The sequence below is a fragment of the Oncorhynchus mykiss genome, chromosome 13 (genome assembly GCF_057628025.1).
Source record: "Oncorhynchus mykiss isolate SJ-2025 chromosome 13, ASM5762802v1, whole genome shotgun sequence".
NCBI lineage: Eukaryota > Metazoa > Chordata > Actinopteri > Salmoniformes > Salmonidae > Oncorhynchus > Oncorhynchus mykiss.
Window position 1 is genome coordinate 11,990,597 of NC_143034.1, and position 26,614 is coordinate 12,017,210.

The following is a 26,614-nucleotide window of genomic DNA, read 5'->3' on the forward strand; positions in this document are numbered from 1 at the left end:
AACAAGGCCCGAGGGGGTGTGGTATATCTAAGCAACAAGGCCCGAGAGGGTGTGGTATATCTAAGCAACAAGGCCCGAGGGGGTGTGGTATATCTAAGCAACAAGGCCCGAGGGGGTGTGGTATATCTAAGCAACAAGGCCCGAGGGGGGTGTGGTATATCTAAGCAACAAGGCCCGAGGGGGTGTGGTATATCTAAGCAACAAGGCCCGAGGGGGTGTGGTATATCTAAGCAACAAGGCCCGAGGGGGTGTGGTATATCTAAGCAACAAGGCCCGAGAGGGTGTGGTATATCTAAGCAACAAGGCCCGAGGGGGTGTGGTATATCTAAGCAACAAGGCCCGAGGGGGTGTGGTATATCTAAGCAACAAGGCCCAAGGGGGTGTGGTTTATCTAAGCAACAAGGCCCGAGGGGGTGTGGTATATCTAAGCAACAAGGCCCGAGGGGGGGTGGTATATGGCCAATATACCGTGTCTAAGGGCTGCTCTTAGGCACAAAGCAACGTGGAATGCCTGGATACAGCCCTTAGCAGTGATATATTGTCCATATACCACAGACCCCCAATGTGCCTTATTGCTATTATAAGCTGGTTACCAACATTAATAGAATGTCTGTGGTATATCTAAGCAATAAGGCACGAGGGGGTGTGGTATATGACCAGCCCTTAGCAGTGATATAGTGTCCATATACCAAAAACCCTGAGGTGCCTTATTGTAAACTGGTTACCAACGTAATTAGAGCAGTAAATATACAATGTTTTCTTATACCAGTGGTATGCGGTCTAATGTACCACGGTTGTCATCCAATCAGAATTAAGGGCTCGAACCACCCATTTTATGTCTGATATACCACAGCTTTTAACCAATCAGCATCCAGAACCCAAACCACCCAGTTTATAATAAACATTTAATAACAACGATAATATTATAATACATGAAGGCACAATTTATAGTACAATATGTACGTGTGTTTTGTCAATTGTGCACAGTATTTAGCAATAATAATTAACCAGTTGTGATGTGTGAGTGTGAGTGTGAGTGTGAGTGTGAGTGTGTAGTGTGAGTGTGAGTGTGAGTGTGAGTGTGAGTGTGAGTGTGAGTGTGTGTGTGTGTGTGTGTGTGTGTGTGTGTGTGTGTGTGTGTGTGTGTGTGTGTGTGTGTGTGTGTGTGTGTGTGTGTGTGTGTGTGTGAGTGTGAGTGTGAGTGTGTGTGTGTGTGTGTGTGTGTGTGTGTGTGTGTGTGTGTGTGTGTGTGTGTGTGTGTGTGTGTGTGGATAAGTGTATGTCTGTGTGCGTGTGGATGAGTCAGTGCATGTGTGCTGTGGAAAGTCAGTGCAGGTGGTCAGTCCAGTTCAAGTGTTCAGCAGTCTTGCAGATAGAAACAGTTTCTGAGCCTGTTGGTATCAATCTGCATCCTTGGTGACGCTTCTGGACTTTTCTCAGACTCACTTTCTCTTGTAACTTGTTACTTATTGACGTTTTAAAGTGTGTTGTTCTTTCCAGTGGATGACGACACAAAGAGAATTAAGGACGAACTTAAAGACAGTCTGGAGAAGAAGTTTGGATTTGTGTTTGAAGGCACCGCAGTGGAACAAACTCCCCTCAACAGCATCTACACACAGCTCTACATCACACAAGGACAGAGTGAAGGAGTTAATAAAGAACATGAGATCCGGCAGATTGAATATACACGCAGGGCAAAAACATCTACAGACACTCCAATCAACTGCAATGACATCTTCAAACCCTTATCTGGAGAAGACAGAGAAAAGGAGAGACCCATCAGAACTGTGCTGATGAAGGGCATCGCTGGCATTGGAAAAACAGTCTCTGTGCAGAAGTTCATCCTCGACTGGGCTAAAAGAAAAGCTAATCAGGATGTTGATTTCATCTTTGTGCTTCCACTCCGAGAGCTGAATCTGATTCAAGATGACCAGTACAGTCTTCATGGACTTTTGCGTTACTTCCACCCTGAACTTACAGAGATAGAAGAGGCAAAGATATATGATACCTGCAAAGTCATGTTCATCTTTGATGGTCTGGATGAAAGCAGACTGCCATTAGGTTTTCATCAGAACAAGAAGTTGACTGATCTAACTGAGACATCATCAGTTGACAGGTTGATGACAAACCTCATTGAGGGGAATCTACTCCCTGAAGCTCTCCTCTGGATAACCTCCCGACCAGCAGCAGCCAATCAGGTCCCCTGTAAGTACATTGACAAGGTGACAGAAGTACGAGGGTTCAACGACAAACAGAAAGAAGAATACTTTAAGAAGAATGTTGAGGATGAGAACCGGGCCAGGAGAATCATCTCCCACATTAATACATCAAGGAGCCTCCACATCATGTGCCACATACCAGTCTTCTGTTGGATTACTGCCAGGGTTCTTGAGCAAATGTTGAGTGAAGATAAGAGTGGAGAGATCACAACTCTGACTGAGATGTACAATCACTTCCTGCTCATTCAGACAAACCTGAAAAGCAATAAGTATGATGGGGAAAGGGAGACGGATCTGGACATCATCATAGAAAGAAACAAAGAAATAATTCTCAAACTGGCACAACTTGCATTTGAACAGCTGGTGAAGGGCAATCTCATATTCTCTAAGAAAGACCTGGAGGAGTGTGGCATTGATGTCAGTGAAGCCTCAGTGTACTCTGGGTTTTGCACAGAAATCCTGAAAGAAGAGTATGGGCTGTATCGGAAGAAAGTGTACTGCTTTGTCCACCTGAGCTTCCAGGAGTTCCTTGCTGCTCTGTACGTGTTCCACTGCTGTGCGAGCAAGAACATCAAGGCCCTGGAGTCGTTCATTGGGGATGTGTCATCAGAGCTGTCCTTGCATGTGCTGCTGAAGATGATGGTAGATAAAGCCTTGGAGAGTGAGAATGGACACCTGGACCTGTTCCTCCGCTTCCTCGTTGGCATCTCAACAGAATCCAACCAGAGACTGTTACATGACCTACTGCCACAAACAGAGATCAGCTCAGAGACTGTCAAGGAAATGAAGAAATACCTCAGGGAGCCGAACGTAGAGCAAGTCTCGCCTGATAGGTACATCAATCTACTCATCTGCTTGACTGAGATGAAAGATGATTCAGTGCATGAGGACATTGACAGGTTCCTGAAGTCAGGAAATCAAACAGGAAAGGAACTTGCAGGAGCACACTTCTCATCCCTGGCCAACGCACTGCTGATGTCAAAGGGTGTGCTGGATGAGATTGACCTGAGGACATACAACTTGTCCCCTGGGTGTACGAGACTGGTCCCAGCTGTAAGGAAATGGAGAAAGGCCATGTAAGTAATATCATCAAGTCAAAAATCACCAATATCTATCAATAATTATATCAGACCGATTGCAACCAATGAGGGCCACTAAATTAACGCCAGCTGATGTCTCGTTAAACCATCAACGCGTACTAAAATCAACCGCACGCTGATCTCAATTGCCGCCAATTGTTAGTGTAATCTTTCACCTTTACGACTACGACAAAAATAATAATCTTCATGTAAAATATCATCACACGAGAAGTGTTTGAAAAAGTCCAGAGAATGTCGATATACACCTTCCTCGGCGCTCACCAAAAAAAAAATGAAAAACCATTGTCCAGCACTGGGCATGAACTCATGACCCTCGGAGTTGTAGCGCGCTGCTTAGGTCACCGTGCTACTGGAGTACACAGCGCTCTAGCAAGCTGTGCGAGTAATTGGCGATACCTCATTGTAATAGTGTTTTTTTATTATGTTGTTTTAAGCCTTCACCAAACCATATCCCTAATCTTGAAGTCCAGGAATGAAAGCCTAAACTTAACCCTTTGAGTTGTTTCTGTTTCAGCCATCTAACCAAGCAGGCTAACCACATATCCCAGAGAAGTTAACTTCACTAGGGTAGGGAGCAGCATTCTGAATTTTGGATGAAATGTGTGCCCAAATTAAACTGCTTGCTACTCAGGCCCAGCAGATAGGATATGCATGTAATTAGTAGATTTGGATAGAAAACACTCTAAAGTTTCCACAACTGTTAAAATAATGTATGTGAGTATAACATAACTGATATGCCAGGCAAAAACCAGAGGAAAATCCAACCAGGAAGTACTGTTATTTTGAAACGCTGTTTTTCCATTGAAAGCCTATACACCATACAAATAATTAGGACCCCGTTCACGAGCTCTATGGCTTCCTCAACATGTGATCAGTCTTTAGCCATTGTTTCAGGCCACTTTCATTCAGTGGTCAGTGGAAATTTCCATTCAGCAGCCATGCGTCTGACCGAGAATGCGCCTTTCTTGTTTCTCCTTTCCTATTGACAAAGCTTTTGTCCAGTTGAAATATTATTGATTATTTATGACAAAAACCATCGGAGTGTTTATACTAAATTTTATTGTACTTTTTAAAACTTTTCGTCTGGAATTCGTGCACACGCCTTCTGCATTCGGATTACTGGACAAAACGCGAAAACAAAAAGGAGGTTTTTGGTCATAAAGAGGGACATTATCGAACAAAACAAACATTTATTGTTTAACATGGAGACCTGGGAGTGCCACCAGAAGAAGATCATCAAAGGTTAGTGACTAATTTAATCACTATTTCTGACTTTTGTGACACCTCTCCTTGGTTGGAAAATGGCTGTATGGTTTTCTGTGGCTAGGCGCTGACCTAACATAATTGCATGGTGTGCTTTCGCTGTAAGGCCTATTTGAAATCGGACACCGTGGCTGGATTAACAAGAAGTGTATCTTTAAAATGTGTATAACACTTGTATGTTTGAGGAATTTTAATTATGAGATTTCTGTTGTTTGAATTTGGCGCCCTGCAATTTCACTGGCTGTTGGCGAGGTGGGACGCTCACATCCCGAACCATCCCAGAGAGGTTAACTTCTTTAGGAACACAGCCCTAATGTTGGTAACTAACATCATTATGTTGTCATTCAGAGTAACATTTAATTATTTTCCATGCTACCACACATACAGCAGGTTTTTAAAGGACCAAAGAGTTTGGTCTCCTTTGTGTTTTAATTTTTGCCATGGAAAAGATATCATGATACTGGTATCATCACAGCCTTAATGAATTATATTTTCTCTGTATCTACAGACTGATTGGCTTTGAACTCTCTATGGAGGACTACGAATCACTGGCCTCCATTCTCCAATCAGCAGACTCACATCTAAGAGAGCTGCACCTGGACGACATCGGGGAGCGTGATCCTGATGGTGACGATGATCCTGATGGTGACGATGAGGCCAGACTGACTGTTCTTGTTGCTGCGCTGACTGTTGTCCTCGCTGCACTGAAACATCCACACTGTAAACTGGAGACACTGAGGTCAGTAGTATTGAGGAGGTCTTCTCACGATGAAAGATGAATAAAAGATGAATCATTGTTGGTAGGGGTAGAATTATCATTCCTTGAACATGATGTTTTGTCACTCACAGAACTTCCGACACACACGGCAGACTTACCTGAGGAAGATTTTGACCTCACTGTGCTGAATTTGTTATAACGCTGGTACGTGTCCCTGACCTGCATTACATCACACTCTGTCTGAGTGATATTGTCTCTGTTTCTACAGACTGGGTGGCTATAAACTCTCTGAAGAGCACTGTGGATTACTGCCTTCTGCTCTCCAATCAGCCGACTCACATCTGAGAGAACTGGACCTGAGAGACACCAAGCTGTCTGATGGTGGTGGGAGGGAACTCTTTACTTCTCTGAAACATCAGAACTGTCAACTGCACAAACTGCGGTTAGTAACTTGACTTGAAGCACTCCCTCTGGGAGGGTTGATCACATGACAATAGCCTAAACAGGTAGTCATTGTTGGACAGTTTGTTGGAGTAAAATTATCTGTAATAATTAACTGTGAACAGACACGATTTATTCATTTAGAATTATTTTAATGACCACAGGCCTACAGACAGACGCATACCTACAGATACGACTACATGCCTTCAGAAATTATTACATACCTACAGACAGACACATACCAACAGACAGACACATACCTACGGATACGACTACATGCCTTCAGAAATTATTACATACCTACAGACAGACACATACCAACAGACAGACACATACCTACGGATACGACTACATACCTTCAGACATGACTACATACCAGACATGACTACAATACCTACATACATCACCACATACCTACAGACATGACTACATACCTACAGACATGACTACATACCTACATACATCACCACATACCTACAGACATGACTACACACCTACAGACATGACTACATACCTACAGACATGACTACATACCAGACATGACTACATACCAGACATGACTACAATACCTACATACATCACCACATACCTACAGACATGACTACATACCTACAGACATGACTACATACCTACATACATCACCACATACCTACAGACATGACTACATACCTACAGACATGACTACATACCAGACATGACTACAATACCTACATACATCACCACATACCTACAGACATGACTACATACCTACAGACATGACTACATACCTACAGACATGACTATATACCTACATACATCACCACATACCTACAGACATGACTACATACCTACAGACATGACTACAATACCTACAGACATGACTACAATACCTACATACATCACCACATACCTACAGACATGACTACATACCTACAGACATGACTACATACCTACAGACATGACTACAATACCTACATACATCACTACATACCACCAGACATGACTACATACCTACAGACATGACTACATACCTACAGACATGACTACAATACCTACATACATCACCACATACCTACAGACATGACTACATACCTACAGACATGACTACAATACCTACATACATCACTACATACCTTCAGAAATGACTACATACCTACAGACATAACTACATACCTACAGAGATGACTACACACCTCCAGACATAACTACATACCTACAGACATAACTACACACCTGCAGACATAACTACATACCTACATACATCACTTCATACCTACAGACATGACTACATACCTACAGACATGACTACAATACCTAAATACATCACTACTTACCTACAGACATGACTACAATACCTACAGACATGACTACAATACCTACATACATCACTACATACCACCAGACATGACTACATACCTACAGACATGACTACATACCTACAGACATGACTAGATACCTACAGACATCACTACATACCTACAGACATGACTACATGCCTACAGACATGACTACATACCTACAGACATGACTAGATACCTACAGACATCACTACATACCTACAGACATGGCTACATGCCTACAGACATGACTACAATACCTACAGACATGTCTACATACCTACATACATGTCTACATGCCAGATGTACCTCACTAAGAGTTGATGAGTTAAATGTGATACCATCTGAAAGGACAGGTTCTGAATAATGCTGTTATGTGTCTCTGTATGAGTGATATTACCCCTGTTTCTACAGACTGTCTAGCTTTAGACTCTCTGAAGAGGACTGGGGATCACTGGCCTCCGTTCTCCAATCAGCAGACTCACCTCTGAGAGAACTGGACCTGGACCTGAGGAACAGTGGACTGTCTGATGGTGTTGGGAGGGAACTCTTCACTGCTCTGAACCATCCACACTGTCAACTACAGACGCTGAGGTCAGTATCTAAACTGTAAACTACAGACACTGAGGTCAGTATCTACACTGTAAACTACAGACACTGAGGTCAATATCTACACTGTAAACTACAGACACTGAGGTCAGTATCTACACTGTAAACTACAGACACTGAGGTCAGTATCTACACTGTAAACTACAGACACTGAGGTCAGTATCTACACTGTAAACTACAGACACTGAGGTCAGTATCTACACTGTAAACTACAGACACTGAGGTCAGTATCTACACTGTAAACTACAGACACTGAGGTCAGTATCTACACTGTAAACTACAGACACTGAGGTCAGTATCTACACTGTAAACTACAGACACTGAGGTCAGTATCTACATTGTAAACTACAGACACTGAGGTCAGTATCTACACCCTAAACTACAGACACTGAGGTCAATATCTACACTGTAAACTACAGACACTGAGGTCAAAATCTACACTGTAAACTACAGACACTGAGGTCAGTATCTACACGGTAAACTACAGACACTGAGGTCAGTATCTACACTGTAAACTACAGACACTGAGGTCAGTATCTACACTGTAAACTACAGACACTGAGGTCAGTATCTACACTATAAACTACAGACACTGAGGTCAGTATCTACACTGTAAACTACAGACACTGAGGTCAATATCTACACCCTAAACTACAGACACTGAGGTCAGTATCTACACTGTAAACTACAGACACTGAGGTCAGTATCTACACTATAAACTACAGACACCGAGGTCAATATCTACACCCTAAACTACAGACACAGAGGTCAATATCTACACTGTAAACTACAGACACTGAGGTCAATAACTACACTGTAAACTACAGACACTGAGGTCAGTATCTACTCTGTAAACTACAGACACTGAGGTCAGTATCTAAACTGTAAACTACAGACACTGAGGTCAATATCTACACTGTAAACTACAGACACTGAGGTCAGTATCTAAACTGTAAACTACAGACACTGAGGTCAATATCCACACTGTAAACTACAGACACTGAGGTCAGTATCCACACTGTAAACTACAGACACTGAGGTCAGTATCTACACTGTAAACTACAGACACTGAGGTCAGTATCTACACTGTAAACTACAGACACTGAGGTCAGTATCTACACTATAAACTACAGACACTGAGGTCAGTACTTTGGGAGGGTTTGTCACATGACCAGAACTCATTGATTGTTGGACAGTTTGTAAAGGTCAAATTGAGACGGAGAGCATATTCAGATGTATTTATTCTTGATAATAATTGCTTTTACTTGGAAGCCTGGCCCAAAGATTCATATCTACTACAGGTACAACTGCATATTAACACTAGGAGACTAAAACTTGTGTTTTTCACTGCCCATAGAGACTTTCTTTGCCAAGAATGCATTTAAACTGATTAGCCTGATTTAATGGAATTGTTTGTTTTGTCTTTAATGTTTTCTCTAATGTTATTTTCAAAGTTGTGTTACTCATCATGTTGCAATATATTATCCCCTTTAGGCTGAATGGATGTTCCCTGACAGAGGAAAGGTGTGAAGCCTTGGCCTCAGCTCTCAGCTCTAACTCCTCTCACCTGAGAGAGCTGGATCTGAGTCACAATGACCTGCAGGATTCAGGAGTGAAGGTGCTCTCTGCAGGACTGGGGAATCCACACTGTCAACTAGAGAAACTGAGGTTGGTATTTAGTAACATACCTGCTCAATACAAAGATGATTTGTCAAATCACAACATCCTTACAGTAGCCAGTAAGTCAGCTCAACCAATAAGGTAAATACTGGGTTAACTGGGGAATCCACATTGTAAACTAGAGAACCAGAGGTTAGTATTTAGAAACAGTATTGGTTTTATTGGAAATATGTATATACTGTGTATCAGCCATCACCACTAGAGGGCAGCAGTCCTGTTGTAAAATCATGATGAACTCTCTCTGCAGGCTGTCATTCTGTAGAGTCACAGAGGAAGGCTGTGCTTCTCTGGCTTCAGCTCTGGGGTCAAACCCCTCCCATCTGAGAGAACTGGACCTGAGCTTCAATCACCCAGGAGACTCTGGAGTGAAGCTGCTCTCTGCTAGACTGGAGGATCCACACTGTAGACTGGAGAAACTCAAGTTAGTACAGTTACTGTGAAAATGATATTGTTGTATACATACACAGACTGTGTTTCACTCACTCTGTCCGTTCCTCTGTCTCTCCCACAGTGTGGACCATACAGAAGAGATCTGGGTTAAACCACAGCTGATGACGAAATGTAAGGGTGTTAGTTATAAGGAATCCGTTTATTGACCAATACATTTGACAAACAGGCGTATAATTAAACACACACACACATTCCGACAAATTCGAACCAATTCCCTCTCCTCTAACTTGTCCTCTTGTCTGCAGATGCCTGTGATCTCACACTGGACCCAAACACAGCACACAGAAACCTCTCTCTGTCTGAGGGGAACAGAAGGATGGAGAGGGTTAAAGAGGAGCAGCCGTATCCTGATCACCCAGAGAGATTTGATCACTATACCCAGGTGTTGTGTAGAGAGGGTCTGACTGGGCGCTGTTACTGGGAGGTAGAGTGCAGTGGGCTGGCTGACATTGGAGTGACATGTAAAGGCATCAGTAGAAAAGGAGATGGTTCTGCCAGTGAATTTGGATACAATAAGAAGTCCTGGCGTCTGATCTGCCGTGGGAATCATTACGGTGCCCTCCACAATAGTCAATATTCTACAATACATGCTCCACACCTCATCAACCCTCCTCAACCCCAGAGAGACCAGTCCTCCTCCCCTCCACGCCTCATCAACCCTCCTCAACCCCAGAGAGACCAGTCCTCCTCCCCTCCTCAACCCCAGAGAGACCAGTCCTCCTCCCCTCCACGCCTCGGAGTAGGAGTGTTTCTGGACTGGCTGGTCGGCACACTTTCCTTCTATGAGATCTACTCTGACACAATGACCCATGTGTACACATTCCAGACCACATTCACTGAGCCCCTCTACCCAGGGTTTAGTGTTTCTAATGAGGGCTCTTCAGTTTCCCTGAGCCAGGTAGAGTAGTCTCCTATGTCCTGGAGGAACACCTGGGTCTCCATGGAAACACAGTCAAACTCCTGTTCTAACCCAACCATGTGACATGATGGGGTGTTGTTGACAGTGATCAGGACATCAGATATGGACATTGTAACAGATAAATGTTGTTGACTGTGATCATGACAGATATTCGTATTCACACCACTAAGTCAATACTTTGTAGAAGCACCGTTGGCAGCAATTACAGTTGTGAGTCGTTTTAGGTAAGTCTCTAAGAGCTTTGCACACCTGGATTGTACAATATTGGACCATTATTATTTGTTCAATTCTTCAAGTTCTGTCAAATTGTTTGTTGATCATTGTTAGACAGCTTTTATCAAGCCTTGCCATAGATTTTTAAGCGGATTTAAGTCAAAACTGTAATTATGCCACTCTGGAACATTCAATGTCATCTTGGTAAGCAACTTTTTATCCTAAAAAATGTCTTAATCCTTGCTGATGACAAAGATACTCATAACATGATGCAGCCACCATCATGCTTGAAAATATGAAGAGTGCTACTCAGTGACGTGTTGTGGTGGATATGGCCTAAACATTATGCTTTGTGTTCAGGACAAAAAGTTAATTTCTTTGCCACATTTTATGCAGTATGTTTTTAGTGCCTTTGTTACAAACAGGATGCATGTTTTGGAATATTTTAATTCTGTACAGGCTTCCTTCGTTTCACTCTGTCATTTAGGTTAGTATCGTGGAGTAACTACAAAGTTGTTGATCCAATCTCGGTTTTCTCATATCACAACCATTCAACCATGTAGCTTGTTTAAAATCACCATTGTCCTCATGATGAATTCCCTGAGCAGTTTCCTCCCTCTCTGGCAACTGAGTTAGGAAGGACGCCTGTATCTTTGTAGTGACTGGGTGTATTGATACACCGTCCAAAGTGTAATTAGTAACTTCACCATAACATGCTCATAGGGATATTCAGCGTCTGATTTAAAAAAAAAAAAATTTACACCCATGTACCAATAGGTGCCCTTCTTTGTGAGGCATTGGAAAACCTCCCTGGTCTTTGTGGTGGAATCTGTGCTTGAAATTGAGGGACCTAACAGATAATTGTACGTGTTGGGTACTGAGGTGGTGTAGTCAATCAAACAGCATGTCAACCACTATTATTGTACACAGAATGAGTCCATGCAACTTACTATGTGACTTGTTAAGCACATTTTTACTCCTGAACTTATTTAGGCTTGACATAACACAGGGGTTGAATACTCATTGACTCAAGACATTTCAGCTTTGAATTTGTTGTTAATAATATGAAATCCCACAAACAAAATTCCACGTTGACATTATAGGGTATTGTGTGTAGATCACTGACACAGCCGATCAATTGAATCCATGTTAAATTCAGGCTGTTACGTAACAACATGTGGAATAAGTCAAGGGGCGTGAATACTGTCTGAAGGCAACATATACAGCACAGGCCAACATATTGTATGTGTACTGTAGGCTACAATACGCGTGGTTTTTGTAACGAGCTCGTTACCTGCTCTTACATATGATTGGCATTGGATTGGTTAGGTTTAGGCTTTCTCCTGACTCCTAGATTCAATCTTTATAAATATTACTGTTTTAAATAATAACTTTGTGTCGTAGACTACAATTAGAGCCTATACTGTCTGATTACCACTATGCCAATGTGAAATTGTAGATTTGTTGGTTTGATTCAAATAAGAGAGAGAGAGAGAGAGAGAGAGAGAGAGAGAGAGAGAGAGCGGGAGAGAGAGACAGAGAGAGAGAGAGAGAGAGAGAGAGAGAGAGAGAGAGAGAGACAGAGAGAGAGAGAGAGAGCGAGCGAGCGAGACAGAGCTAGACGAGGCCGCGTTTAACGGAAATCGGTGCCATTGAGAAACAGTGCGTACGTTACTTTCCGCTATCACGCTAGGGTATTAACGATTCCATACATTCGATCGTCGGTCATATCAACTCTAGTCGGTCGTGAGGTTTATGGAGCATTACGGACGATCAGGTCTAGATTCTTTAAATGCTCTGGATAATATCTATCCGTGTGTAATCTTGGAGCCCTCCGCATTCCAGGCTAGGGAGAGGAAGGATGCTGTAGCCTACCAAGCTATGCGCTACTGAAGTGTTTTACATTGGCCAATAGCCCAGCCTCATCAGTGCGACTGCATTTTGACTGGACTCGACGATACAAAATATAATTTAATATGACTTCCATTTGCTATGTGTTATATCTGTACGTTTCTATTTGTCATCCAACTGGACTAGCCTGTAGAATAGGCTACAGTCATCGCCATAGGAACCCGAGGGAGATATCATTATAATAAGCTACTTTAGTGCAACAGCGGGAAAGACGATCGAGTCCTATTAGGTGAGATTGAGCGTATGTGTGACGCTAAAGTGGCGTGTGTTTCCTCATGTGGAGTGTTTTTCGTCGAGGAGGATACGCTCGCGTTGTCGGATAATTCCCACGTCAAGGATCGGTTGACTCCCTTCTTTATTCCATCTCGCTCTCACACACACGGTGCGCGTGGCCTCGCCCGGGAGCAACCGGGTCGCCTATTACACGGGCTTATTTTTACTGCATCGGCAAGAAGGAGAGGGAGAGAGAACCGAGGATAAAACAACGGGAGGGAAGGATTGGGGGACCGGAGGAGAGAAGAGGAGAGGCGGGATGAAGGAGGAGACGCAGTGAACGACAGAGGAGGAGGAGGGAGACTCGAGCGTTCGAGGTAAGCGGGAATAATGGCGACGGTAGGGTACATGTATGAAGAACGGTTTGGTCTGTACAATCACACACAAACACACACCCACACATATACCACTTAGGCTACGGTTTGGCCTGTCAATATGGCGCATGCATGTACACTCCTGTGTGTGTGTGTGTGTGTGTGTGTGTGTGTGTGTGTGTGTGTAATACACATGTTGACTAGTGGCGTCTCCTGCTGTGTGTGAGTTGTTTTAATGCACCATGGAACACTCCAACAGGCATTTAGAATCTCTCCCTCTTTCTCTCCTCTGAGAAACAGACAGTAGGATGATGAATGTGATAGTAGGGGGTTTGCTTACTGACAGGCTGTCTCACTGAGTGGTGAGTCACTCACATTCCTGTTCTAATCAAATTTCAAATCAATGTGTGTGTGTGTGTTCGTGCGTGCGTGTGTGTTTCTACATATGTTGTGTGTCTGTGGGTGCTCGTGTGTTGTGTGATGATTGTGTTCCAAGTCTTTGAAGAGTGTCTTATTTTTGTCTGTCTCTGTTTGTCTCTCCTCTGTGTTGGTATTCTGTAGGGAGTGTGTGTGTGTGTGTGTGTGTGTGTGTGTGTGTGTGTGTGTGTGTGTGTGTGTGTGTGTGTGTGTGTGTGTGTGTGTGTGTGTGTGTGTGTGTGTGTGTGTGTGTGTGTGTGTGTGTGTGTGTGTGCGTGCATGCGTGTGTGTGTGTCAGTATGTTTTGACTGGGGACTATGATGGTGGAAAGAGGGATCACGGGGGAGAAGTCAAGACCAGTGGACAAAGAGATAATAAACAGAATGTAAAGTGGAAGTGGGCTGGAAAGAGAGAGGGACAGAAAGAGAGAGAGAGCTGTGGTGACCTACATGCCAGAACTGGACAAGAACCTGACACTCTTAGCACTCAGGGGGACAAAACACCTACCTGGAGGAGACAGCATTCGCTCCAAAATATTTCCCTGTAGACACAACTATGACAAAACTGGTCTCAATTCCTGTAGCTCTGTCGCACGCTGGGTCTATACATAGTCAATGGTTGGCTTCGAGGGGAGTTTTACGGTAGGCAACACCTACAGCTCATCCCTTGGCAGTAGTACTGTAGATTACTGTATCACTGACCTCAACCCAGAGTCTCTCAGACCGTTCACTATCAGCCTACTGACACCCCTGTCAGATCACAGCAAAAACACAGTCCACTTCAAAGGAGCAATACTCAATCATGAGGCATCAAAGCCAAAGGACTTCGATAATATTAAGAAATGCTATAGAGGGAAGGAATGTAGTGTGGAAACCTACCAGAAAACAATTAGGCAACAATACATTCAATCCCATTTAGACAACTTCCTGGAGAAAACGTTTTACTGTAATAGTGAAGGTGTAAACTTGGCAGTAGAAAACCTAAACTGTATAGTTGACCTCTCGGCTTCCCTTCCTTCAAATCTATACATTTATATCATATCATATATTCAAATCTATACATTTATATCATATCATATATTCAAATCTATACATTTCAAGCCGACAACCAAAGAAAATGAGCAACAATTGCAAATGGTTTGATGAAGAATGAAAAACCTAAGAAAGAAATTGAGAAACCTATCCAACCAAAAACACAGAGACCCAGAAAACCTGAGCCTACGCCTTCACTATGGTGAATCACTAAAACAATACAGAAAACCTGAGTCTACGCCTTCACTATGGTGAATTACTAAAACAATACAGAAAACCTGAGCCTACGCCTTCACTATGGTGAATCACTAAAACAATACAGAAAACCTGAGCCTTCGCCTTCGCCTTCACTATGGTGAATCACTAAAACAATACAGAAAACCTGAGCCTTCGCCTTCACTATGGTGAATCACTAAAACAATACAGAAATACACTACGGAAAAAGAAGGAACAGCATGTCAGAAATCAGCTCAATGTAATTGAAGAATCCAAGTAATCGAACCACTTCTGGGAAAATTGGAAAACACTAAACAAACAACACGAAGAGTTATCAATAGGATAAACCACTTTTCCAATCTGGCTCTATAACAAAGAATAAACAGCAACAACATATACATGATCAAATACAACTCTTAGAATCAACTACTAAACACTACCAGAACCCACTGGATGATCCAATTACATGGATTGAACTACAAGACAACATTCAAACCCTCCAACCCTAAAAGGCCTGTGGTGTTAATGGTATCCTCAATGAAATGATAAAATACACAGACCACAAATTCCAATTGGCTATATTTAAACACTTTAGCATCATCCTCAGCTCTGGCCTATTCCCCAATATTTTGAACCAAGGACTGATCACCCCAACCCACAAAGGTGGAGACAAATTTGACCTCAATAACTACCATTGTTACGATATTGTGTCTAGATGTAGGTGAAGGAGTGAAACGCAGGAGAGCAGAGATGTCCGAGTAGCGGTTTTTAACAGGCAAGTCCACAAAACATAAAGGTCAGGTACAATACCAAAATAAACTCGACAAAAGAGAAACCAGTTACTCACGGAAGGAGGAAAAAACACCGCTCCTAGAACTGATACACACTCGGTATAATACATGAAAATACACAGGCACAACCTCAATAAGCAACATAACACGAACAATCCCGCGCAAACCTAAGCAGGTAACAGGGGTAATTATACACACAGAAATTCAAGCAAATAAAACCAGGTGTGAAAGAACCGAAGACAAAACTAAGGGAAAAAGGATTGTTGATGGCTAGTAGGCCGGTGACGCCGAGCACCGAGCGCCGAGCACCGAGCACCGACCACCCCCCGAACAGGGAGAGGAACCACCTTCGGTGGAAGTCCTGACAACCATGGCATTTGCGTCAATAGCAACCGTGGGAAAATCTGCTTCAATATCATTAACAACAGACTTGTAGGTCAAACATAAAACTATACGTACCTCGGCCTAAACATCAGCGCCACAGGTAACTTCCACAATGCTGTGAACGATCTGAGAAACAAGGCAAGAAGGGCCTTCTACGACATTAAAAGAAACATCAAATTCGACGTACCAATTAGGATCTGGCTAAAAATACTTGATTCAGTTATAAAAACCCATTTCCCTTCATGGTTGTGAGGTCTGGGGTCCGCTCATCAACCAAGAATTCACAAAATGGGACAAACACCAAGTTGACACTCTGCATGCAGAATTCTGGAAAAACAGAACTGGAAAAACAGAACTTGTACAATCTGCTAATTATCAAAAGTTTGTTGTGCCAGCTCAGCGCTCCTGGTCTCCAGTACGCCTCCTCGGACCAGGATATCCTGCGCCGGCCATACGTACTGTGTCTCCAGTGCGCCTCCTCGGACCAGGATATCCTGCGCCGGCCATACGTACTGTGTCTCCAATACTTCTCCTCGGACCAGGATATCCTGCGCCGGCCATACATACTGTGTCTCCAGTGCGCCTCCACAGTCCAGTACGTCCCCGCACTCGCATCAGCCCGGTGCCACCTGTACCGGTCCCACGCATCAGGCCTCCAGTGCGCCTCCACAGTCCACTACGTCCTGTGCCCCCTCCCAGCACACGCCTTGAGGTGCATGTCATCAGCCCGGTGCTACCTATACCGGTCCCACGCATCATGCCGCCAGTGCGCCTCCACAGTCCACTACATCCTGTGCCCCCTCCCAGCACACGCCCTGAGGTACATGTCATCAGCCCGGTGCTACCTGTACCGGTCCAACGCATCAGGCCTCCAGTGCGCCTCCACAGTCCAGAGCTTCCGGCGACAGTTCCCGGTCCAGAGCTTCTGGCGACAGTTCCCAGTCCAGAGCTTCCGGCGACGTTTCACAGTCCGGAACATCCTATGACGGTCCACAGTCCAGAACCTCCTGAGATGGTAGATCGGCCCGCACCAGAGCCACCACCAAATATGGTGGATCCGAGAGCCGAGTGGGTTCTTCGACCCGCACCAGAACCGCCCCCGACACTAGACACCCCCCCTTTTTTTCAGGTTTTGCGGTCAGAGTCCGCACCTTTGGGGGGGGGTACTGTCACGTCCTGACCATAGAAAGCCTTTATTTTCTATGGTAGAGTAGGTCAAGGCGTGACTAGGGGGGTTATAGTTTATATTTTCTATGTGGGGTTCTAGGTTGTTTTTTCTATGTTGGGATTTTTTGGTATGATTCCCAATTAGAGGCAGCTGGCTATCGTTGTCTCTAATTGGGGATCATACTTAAGTAGCATTTTTTCCACCTGTGGGTCATGGGATATTGTTTATGTTTAGTTGCTTGTTTGCACTGCTTTGTCGTCACGGTTCGTTTATTCTTTATTTGTTTTGTATTTACTTAAGTTTCACTTTCATTAAAATATGTGGAACTCACAGTACGCTGCATCTTGGTCCGACCATCATTATTACGAACATCGTGACAACGTGGCTTTAAAAATGTTTTATTGTGTGGTGGAGCTGCATAAGTGTTGCTCTCCACTTTCCGGAGGATCAAGTTTTGAAATCAGTGGAATTAAAGTATGACAGCTAAAGAGATGGAGAAAACACCTGTCTCCGGATTACATCTTCAAACTAAGGGGCAATCGTGGCATGGCATTCCTGACAGGGAGACGCGTCCGTCATGCATGATGATTTATGTATCCAGATAAGATAGTCTAGCGTTAGCTAGCTACATTTTCAGATATTACACATTTCTAATTTGGACAGAAAGTGGTTTCATTTCAAACTCCTGTTAGCTGGCTGGCTCCCTAGCTGACATTATTTGTTTCCCAGAGCCGTTTGCTTTTCTAGTTAGAGTCCAATGTTAGCTAGCTAACACTGAACATGGTTGATTAGCCCCCAGCACTGTGGCATTGTTGACACTTTCTTCATTGTTGTTTAACTAGCTAACTAATGTTAGCTGGCTGGCTCATTAGCTAATGTTTTGTACAACACCCGTTGAATATGGCAGGTGTCAGTAAATGTCTGCAAAAAAACGTAATGAAATTGTTACCAGCGGAGCTGGTTAGGCTGTTTTCATGTTATCCCAGAGGTAAACAAATCATTGGCCAGTTCGTCAAGTGTGTTCTCCGAGTGCGAAACAAGATGGGTGGGGCTACATCTTAAGAGGGTGTGAACGAGGCTGAATGGGTGTAGACAAAGAAGCGCTCTTCACTAGATACCAAAACATTCAAAGGCGATTTTCTCAAAAGTGAGTTTACAAGTTGATCAACTTTCAAAGCATAATGACTTCCCCATTGTTCCACAAATGCAGTGTATAATATACCATTATGTAGCTCTGAGTCTCCACCTTTATCCAATGTAAAACACACCATTTCACATTCTGCTTCTGAAGACCAGGTGGTGAGTCACAAATCATGACAAAACAAAAAGATAATTACTTGACACATTGGAAAGAATTAACAAAAAAACAGATCAAACTAGAATGCTATTTGGCCCTAAACAGAGAGTACACAGCGGCAGAATACCTGACCACTGTGACTGACCCAAACTTAAGGAAAGCTTTGACTATGTACAGACTCAGTGAGCATAGCCTTGCTATTGAGAAAGGCCGCCGTAGGCAGACATGGCTCTCAAGAGAAGACAGGCTATGTGCTCACTGCTCACAAAATGAGGTGGAAACTGAGCTGCACTTCCTAACCTCCTGCCCAATGTATGACCATATTAGAGACACATATTTCCCTCAGATTACACAGATCCACAAAGATTTAGAAAACAAATTAAATTTTGATAAACTCCCATATCTACTGGGTGAAATTCCACAGTGTGCCATCACAGCAGCAAGATTTGGGACCTGTTGCCACAAGAAAAGGGCAACCAGTAAAGAACAAACACCATTATAAATACAACCCATATTTATGTTTATTTATTTTCCCTTTTGTACTTTAACTATTTGCACATCGTTACAACACTGTATATATACATAATATGACATTTGTTGCTTTGGCAAAGTTAACAAATGTTTCACATGTCAATAAATTGAATTGAGAGAGAGAGTGAGAGAGAGAGTGTGAGAGTGAGAGAGAGACAGACAGACAGACAGACACAGAGAAACAGAGAGAGAGAGATGTATAAAGATATAGAGAGGGGAGAGACAGAAAAGGAGGGAGAATAATGAAATGGAATACAGACAGGTGATGTGAGAGGAAGAGAGACATACTTGGATGGGGAAGAAAGAGAAAAGGAAGATGAAGAGAAGAGGGAGAGATACTATAGGTGGAGAGGTGAGGAAGAGAAGAGAAGATGGAGAGATACTATAGGTGGAGAGGTGAGGAAGAGAAGAGAAGAGGGAGAGATACTATAGGTGGAGAGGTGAGGATGAGAAGAGGGAGAGATTCTATAGGTGTCGAGGTGAGGATGAGAAGAGGGAGAGATACTATAGGTGGAGAGGTGAGGAAGAGAAGAGAAGATGGAGAGATACTATAGGTGGAGAGGTGAGGAAGAGAAGAGAAGAGGGAGAGAAACTATAGGTGGAGAGGTGAGGAAGAGAAGAGAAGAGGGAGAGATACTATAGGTGGAGAGGTGAGGAAGAGAAGAGGGAGAGATACTATAGGTGGAGAGGTGAGGAAGAGAAGAGAAGAGGGAGAGATACTATAGGTGGTGAGGAAGAGAAGAGAAGATGGAGAGATACTATAGGTGGAGAGGTGAGGAAGAGAAGAGAAGATGGAGAGATACTATAGGTGGAGAGGTGAGGAAGAGAAGAGAAGAGGGAGAGAAACTATAGGTGGAGAGGTGAGGAAGAGAAGAGAAGAGGGAGAGATACTATAGGTGGAGAGGTGAGGAAGAGAAGAGGGAGAGATACTATAGGTGGAGAGGTGAGGAAGAGAAGAGAAGAGGGAGAGATACTATAGGTGGTGAGGAAGAGAAGAGAAGATGGAGAGATACTATAGGTGGAGAGGTGAGGAAGAGAAGAGACGAGAAGAGGGAGAGATACTATAGGTGGAGAGGTGAGGAAGAGAAGAGGGAGAGATACTATAGGTGGAGAGGTGAGGAAAAGAAGAGAAGATGGAGAGATACTATAGGTGGAGAGGTGAGGAAGAGAAGATGGAGAGATACTATAGGTGGAGAGGTGAGGATGAGAAGAGAAGATGGAGAGATACGATAGGTGGAGAGGTGAGGAAGAGAAGAGAAGATGGAGAGATACTATAGGTGGAGAGGTGAGGAAGAGAAGAGTAGAGGTTGAGATACTATAGGTGGAGAGGTGAGGAAGAGAAGAGAAGAGGGAGAGATACGATAGGTGGAGAGGTGAGGAAGAGAAGATGGAGAGATACTATAGGTGGAGAGGTGAGGAAGAGAAGAGAAGATGGAGAGATACGATAGGTGGAGAGGTGAGGAAGAGAAGAGAAGATGGAGAGATACGATAGGTGGAGAGGTGAGGATGAGAAGAGAGAAGGTAGAGGGATAGTAAGAAATAGATGGAGAGAGGAAGGCAGAAGTGTGTGTGTGTCTGTCACAGGAAAACAAAGCAAATCTAACCAGTACACCATTCATTTACATTACCCACCAGATACAAACATCTAATTTTCATACACACACACACACACACACACACACACGCACACACACACACACACACACACACACACACACACACACACACACACACACACACTGCTTATTTGGTTGGGTCTTATACAGTCTGCAATGGAAATCAGGCAGGAAAATAAGACCTGTAGGGTCCCCTTATACCACTATTTACATATGTACCTACAATACACACACACACACATAGACACGCACTGACTCACTAACATACACACGCACTCACACTCACGCACATACACGCACGCTCACTCACTGACACACACACACAGTCTCTCTCTCTTCCAGCATGTCTTTGTGTCCCTTTATTGTGTCCTAATGTCCTTCACCCTGAGGCTAGTCTCCTTCTCTCTCTCCCTCCCACTCTCTTCCCTTCCCCTCTCCTTCTCCCTTCCCCTCTCCTTCTCCCTTCCCCTCTCCTTCTCCCTTCGTCTCTCCTTCTCCCGTCGTCTCTCCTTCTCCCTTCCCCTCTCCTTCTCCCTTCCTCTCTCCTTCTCCCTTCCCCTCTCCTTCTCCCTTCCCCTCTCCTTCTCCCTTCCCCTCTCAAATCAAATCAAATCAAATGTATTTATATAGCCCTTCGTACATCAGCTGATATATCAAAGTGCTGTACAGAAACCCAGCCTAAAACCCCAAACAGCAATCAATGCAGGTGAAAGGCCCAACCCTAGGAAGAAACCGAGAGAGGAACCAGGCTATGAGGGGTGGCCAGTCCTCTTCTGACTGTGCCGGGTGGAGATTATAACAGAACATGGCCAAGATGTTCAAATGTTCATAAATGACCAACATGGTCAAATAATAATAATCACAGTAGGTGCAGGGTGCAGCAAGTCAGCACCTCAGGAGTAAATGTCAGTTGGCTTTTCATAGCCGATCATTAAAAGTATCTCTACCACTCCTGGTGTCTCTAGAGAGTTGAAAACAACAGGTCTGGGACAGGTAGCACATCCGGTGAACAGGTCAGGATTCCATAGCCGCAGGCAGAACAGTTGCAACTGGAGCAGCAGCACGGCCAGGTGGACTGGGGACAGCAAGGAGTCATCATGCCAGGTAGTCCTGAGGCATGGTCCTAGGGCTCACGTCCTCTGAGAGAAAGAGAAAAAGAGAGAATTAGAGAGAGCATACTTAAATTCACACAGGACACCGGATAAGACAGGATAAGTACTCCAGATATAACAAACTGACCCTAGCCCCCCTACACATAAACTTCTGCAGCATAAATACTAGAGGCTGAGACAGGAGGGGTCAGGAGACACTGTAGCCCCATCCGATGATACCCCCGGCCAAACAGGAAGGATATAACCCTACCCACTTTGCCAAAGCACAGCCCCCACACCACTAGAGGGATAGCTTCAACCACCAACTTACCATCCTGAGACAAGGCCGAGTATAGCCCACAAAGATCTCCGCCACGGCACAACCCAAGGGGGGCGCAAACCCAGACAGGAAGATCACGTCAGTGACTCAACCACCTCAAGTGACGCACCCCTCCTAGGGACGGCATGAAAGAGCACCAGTAAGCGAGTGACTCAGCCCCTGTAATAGGGTTAGAGGCAGAGAATCCCAGGGGAACCGGCCAGGCAGAGACAGCAAGGGCGGTTCGTTGCTCCAGAGCCTTTCCGTTCACCTTCACACTCCTGGGCCAGACTACACTCAATCATATGACCCACTGAAGAGACGAGTCTTCAGTAAAGACTTAAAGGTTGAGACCGAGTTTGCGTCTCTCACATGGGTAGGCAGACCATTCCATAAAAATGGAGCTCTATAGGAGAAAGCCCTGCCTCCAGCTGTTTGCTTAGAAATTCTAGGGACAATTAGGAGGCCTGCGTCTTGTGACCGTGTACGTGTAGGTATGTACGGCAGGACCAAATTAGAGAGATAGGTAGGAGCAAGCCCATGTAATGCTTTGTAGGTTAGCCGTAAAACCTTGAAATCAGCCCTTGACTTAACAGGAAGCCAGTGTAGGGAGGCTAGCACTGGAGTAATATGATACATTTTTGGGGTTCTAGTCAGGATTCTAGCAGCCGTATTTAGCACTAACTGAAGTTTATTTAGTGCTTTATCCGGGTAGCCGGAAAGTAGAGCATTGCGGTAGTCTAACCTAGAAGTATCAAAAGCATGGATTCATTTTTCTGCATATTTTTTGGACAGAAAGTTTCTGATTTTTGCAATGTTACGTAGATGCAAAAAAGCTGTCCTTGCAACAGTCTTGATATGTTCGTCAAAAGAGAGATCAGGGTCCAGAGTAATGCTGAGGTCCTTCACAGTTTTATTTGAGACGACTGTACAACCATCAAGATTAATTGTCAGATTCAACAGAAGATCTCTTTGTTTCTTGGGACCTAGAACAAGCATCTCTGTTTTGTTCGAGTTTAAAAGTAGAACGTTTGCAGCCATCCACTTCCTTATGTCTGAAACACAGGCTTCTAGCAAGGGCAATTTTGGGGCTTCACCATGTTTCATTGAAATGTACAGCTGTGTGTCTTCCGCATAGCAGTGAAAGTTAACATGATGTTTTTGAATGACATAACCAAGAGGTAAAATAGATAGTGAAAACAATAGTGATCCTAAAACGGAACCTTGAGGAACACCGAAATTTACAGTTGATTTGTCAGAGTACAAACCATTCACAGAGACAAACTGATATCTTTCCGACAGATAAGATCTAACAAACTGATATCTTTCCGACAGATAAGATCTAAACCAGGCCACAACTTGTCCATGTAGACCAATTTGCGTTTCAAATCTCTCCAGAAAAAGTGGTGATCGATGGTATCAAAAGCAACACTAAGGTCTAGCAGGAGGACAGATGCAAAGCCTCGGTCTGATGCCATTAAAATATAATTTACCACCTTCACAAGTGAAGTCTCAGTGCTATGATGGGGTCTAAAACCAGACTGAAGAATTTCGTATACATTGTTTGTCTTCAGGAAGGCAGTGAGTTGCTGTGCAACAGCTTTTTCTAACATTTTGAGAGGAATTGAAGATTCAATATAGGCCGATAGTTTTTTTATATTTTCTGGGTCAAGGTTTGGCTTTTTCAAGAGAGGCTTTATTACTGCCACTTTTATTGCGTTTGGTACACATCCGGTGGATAGATAACCGTTTATAATGTTCAACATAAGAGGGCCAAGCACAGGAAGCAGCTCTTTCAGTAGTTTAGTTTGAATAGGGTCCAGTATGCAGCTTGAAGGTTTAGAGGCCATGATTATTTTCATTGTGTCAAGAGGTATAGTACTAAAACACTTGAATGTCTCTCTTGATCCTATGTCCTGGTAGAGTTGTGCAGACTCAGGACAACTGAGCTTTGGAGGAATACCCAGATTTAAAGAGGAGTCCGTCATTTGCTTTCTAATGATCATGATCTTTTCCTCAAAGAAGTTTATTAATTTATTACTGCTGAAGTGAAAGTCATCCTCTCTTGGGGAATGCTGCTTTTTGGTTAGCTTTGCGACAGTATCAAAAAGGAATTTCGGATTGTTCTTATTTTCCTCAATTAAGTTGGAAAAATTAGGATGATCGAGCAGCGGTAAGGGCTCTTCGATACTGCACGGTACTTTCTTTCCGGTATTCGGTACTGTCTTTTTACTTTCTTTTTTTGGCGCCATTTCCGTTCCAATTTTCTGGAAGCTTGCTTCAGAGCTCGGGTATTTTCTGTATACCAGGGAGCTAGTTTCTTATGAGAAATGTTTTTAGTTTTTAGGGGTGCAACTGCATCTAGAGTATTGAGCAAGGTTAAATTGAGTTCCTCAGCTCGGTGGTTAACTGATTTTTGTCCTCTGACGTCCTTGCGTAGGCAGAGGGAGTTTGGAAGGGCATCAAGGAATCTTTGTGTTGTCTGGGAATTTATAGCACGACTTTTGATGCTCCTTGGTTGGGGTCTGAGCAGATTATTTGTTGCAATTGCAAAAGTAATAAAATGGTGGTCCGATAATCCAGGATTATGAGGAAAAACATTAAAATCCACAACATTTATTCCATGAGACAAAACTAGGTCCAGAGTATGACTGTGACAGTGAGTAGGTCCAGAGACATGTTGGACAAAACCCACTGAGTCGACGATGGCTCCGAAAGCCTTTTGGAGAGGGTCTGTAGACTTTTCCATGTGAATATTAAAGTCACCAAAAATTGGAATATTATCTGCTTTGACTACAAGGTCCGATAGGAATTCAGGGGACTCAATGAGGAACGCTGTATATGGCCCAGAAGGCCTGTAAACTGTAGCTATAAAAAGTGATTGAGTAGGCTGCATAGATTTCATGACTAGAAGCTCAAAAGACGAAAACGTCATTTTTTTTTTTTGTAAATTGAAATTTGCTATCGGAACTGTTAGCAAAACCTCCGCCTTTGCAGGATGCGCGGGGGATATGGTCACTAGTGTAGCCAGGAGGTGAGGCCTCATTTAACACAGTAAATTCATCAGGCTTAAGCCATGTTTCATCAGGCCAATCACATCAAGATTATGATCAGTGATTAGTTCATTGACTATAATTGCCTTTGAAGTAAGGGATCTAACATTACGTAGCCCTATTTTGAGTAGCCCTCTCCTTCTCCCTTCCCCTCTCCTTCTCCCTTCCCCTCTCCTTCTCCCTTCCCCTCTCCTTCTCCCTTCCCCTCTCCTTCTCTCTTCCTCTCTCCTTCTCCCTTCCCCTCTCCTTCTCCCTTCCTCTCTTCTTCTCCCTTCCCCTCTCCTTCTCCCTTCCTCTCTCCTTCTCCCTTCCCCTCTCCTTCTCCCTTCCCCTCTCCTTCTCCCTTCCTCTCTCCTTCTCTATCATATTCAGTCTTACTTTCTCTTCTGTGTCCTGTGCTCTCTGTCTCCATTTAGGCCAGACTTTGACCAGGGGCTGGATTTTGTCCTCAGCCTGGTCTGTGTGTGTGATGCTGGGAGAGTGGGAAACAGTAGGGAGAGTGCTGGGTGTGAGAGAGTGTGGGAGAGTACGGAGAGGGCTGGAGGTGGGAGAGTGTGTGTTTGTATGTGTGTGTGTGTGTGTGTGTGTTTGGACATTTGATGCCTGACCTAAATCTGTCTGCCATCATTACTTAACTAGGAGAAGGAGAGAACCTCAGGAAACACACACAACAATATGAGAGAGCACTCTGCAATGAAAGACGCCCCCAAAAACATTACACTCTGTGTGTGTGTGTGTGTGTGTGTGTGTGTGTGTGTGTGTGTGTGTGTGTGTGTGTGTGTGTGTGTGTTAGATATGGGCGATAGATTTCCTGAATTGATGCGAATATGTAAAAAATATTGATACATGTATAACAATTCTGCACCATAGTTTATAACATTCATCTGCACCATAGTTTATAACATTCATCTGCTGTATAGTTTATAACATCCATCTGCTGTATAGTTTATAACATTAATCTGCTGTATAGTTTATAACATTCATCTGCTGTATAGTTTATAACATTCATCTGCATCATAGTTAAAACATCCATCTGCTGTATAGTTTATAACATTCATCTGCACCATAGTTTATAACATTCATCTGCTGTATAGTTTATAACATCCATCTGCTGTATAGTTTATAACATTCATCTGCTGTATAGTTTATAACATTCATCTGCTGTATAGTTTATAACATTAATCTGCTGTATAGTTTATAACATTCATCTGCTGTATAGTTTATAACATTCATCTGCTGTATAGTTTATAACATTCATCTGCACCATAGTTTAT

The 26,614-nt window shown here is 43.6% G+C and overlaps 2 protein-coding genes across 20 annotated transcripts in view; both read left to right on the top strand.

The window, feature by feature from the left end:
- Nucleotides 1-11,656, top strand: part of LOC110485427 (protein NLRC3) — a 31,199-nt gene extending 19,543 nt beyond the window's left edge. For 8 of the 19 annotated variants that reach the window (XM_090195139.1, XM_090195143.1, XM_090195138.1 and 5 more), the window contains 8 exons: nucleotides 1,501-3,295; nucleotides 5,091-5,321; nucleotides 5,569-5,742; nucleotides 7,472-7,651; nucleotides 9,161-9,334; nucleotides 9,594-9,767; nucleotides 9,858-9,907; nucleotides 10,042-11,656. In XM_090195139.1, coding sequence (XP_090051265.1) covers nucleotides 1,501-3,295; nucleotides 5,091-5,321; nucleotides 5,569-5,742; nucleotides 7,472-7,651; nucleotides 9,161-9,334; nucleotides 9,594-9,767; nucleotides 9,858-9,907; nucleotides 10,042-10,703 — 3,440 coding nt within the window. In that variant the 3' untranslated portion in view covers nucleotides 10,704-11,656. Of the gene's footprint in view, nucleotides 1-1,483; nucleotides 3,599-3,833; nucleotides 4,902-5,090; nucleotides 5,322-5,568; nucleotides 5,743-7,471; nucleotides 7,652-9,160; nucleotides 9,335-9,593; nucleotides 9,768-9,857; nucleotides 9,908-10,041 lie in introns of those variants that run through there. The other 11 variants (XR_016485626.1, XR_016485630.1, XR_016485625.1 and 8 more) reach the window with 5 other exon arrangements.
- An 844-nt stretch (nucleotides 11,657-12,500) lies between these two features.
- LOC118940259 (adhesion G protein-coupled receptor L1) overlaps nucleotides 12,501-26,614 on the top strand; it is a 91,768-nt gene continuing 77,654 nt past the window's right edge. The window contains 1 exon segment of the mRNA XM_090195137.1: nucleotides 12,501-13,429. The gene's annotated coding sequence lies outside the window, so the exon portion shown is untranslated.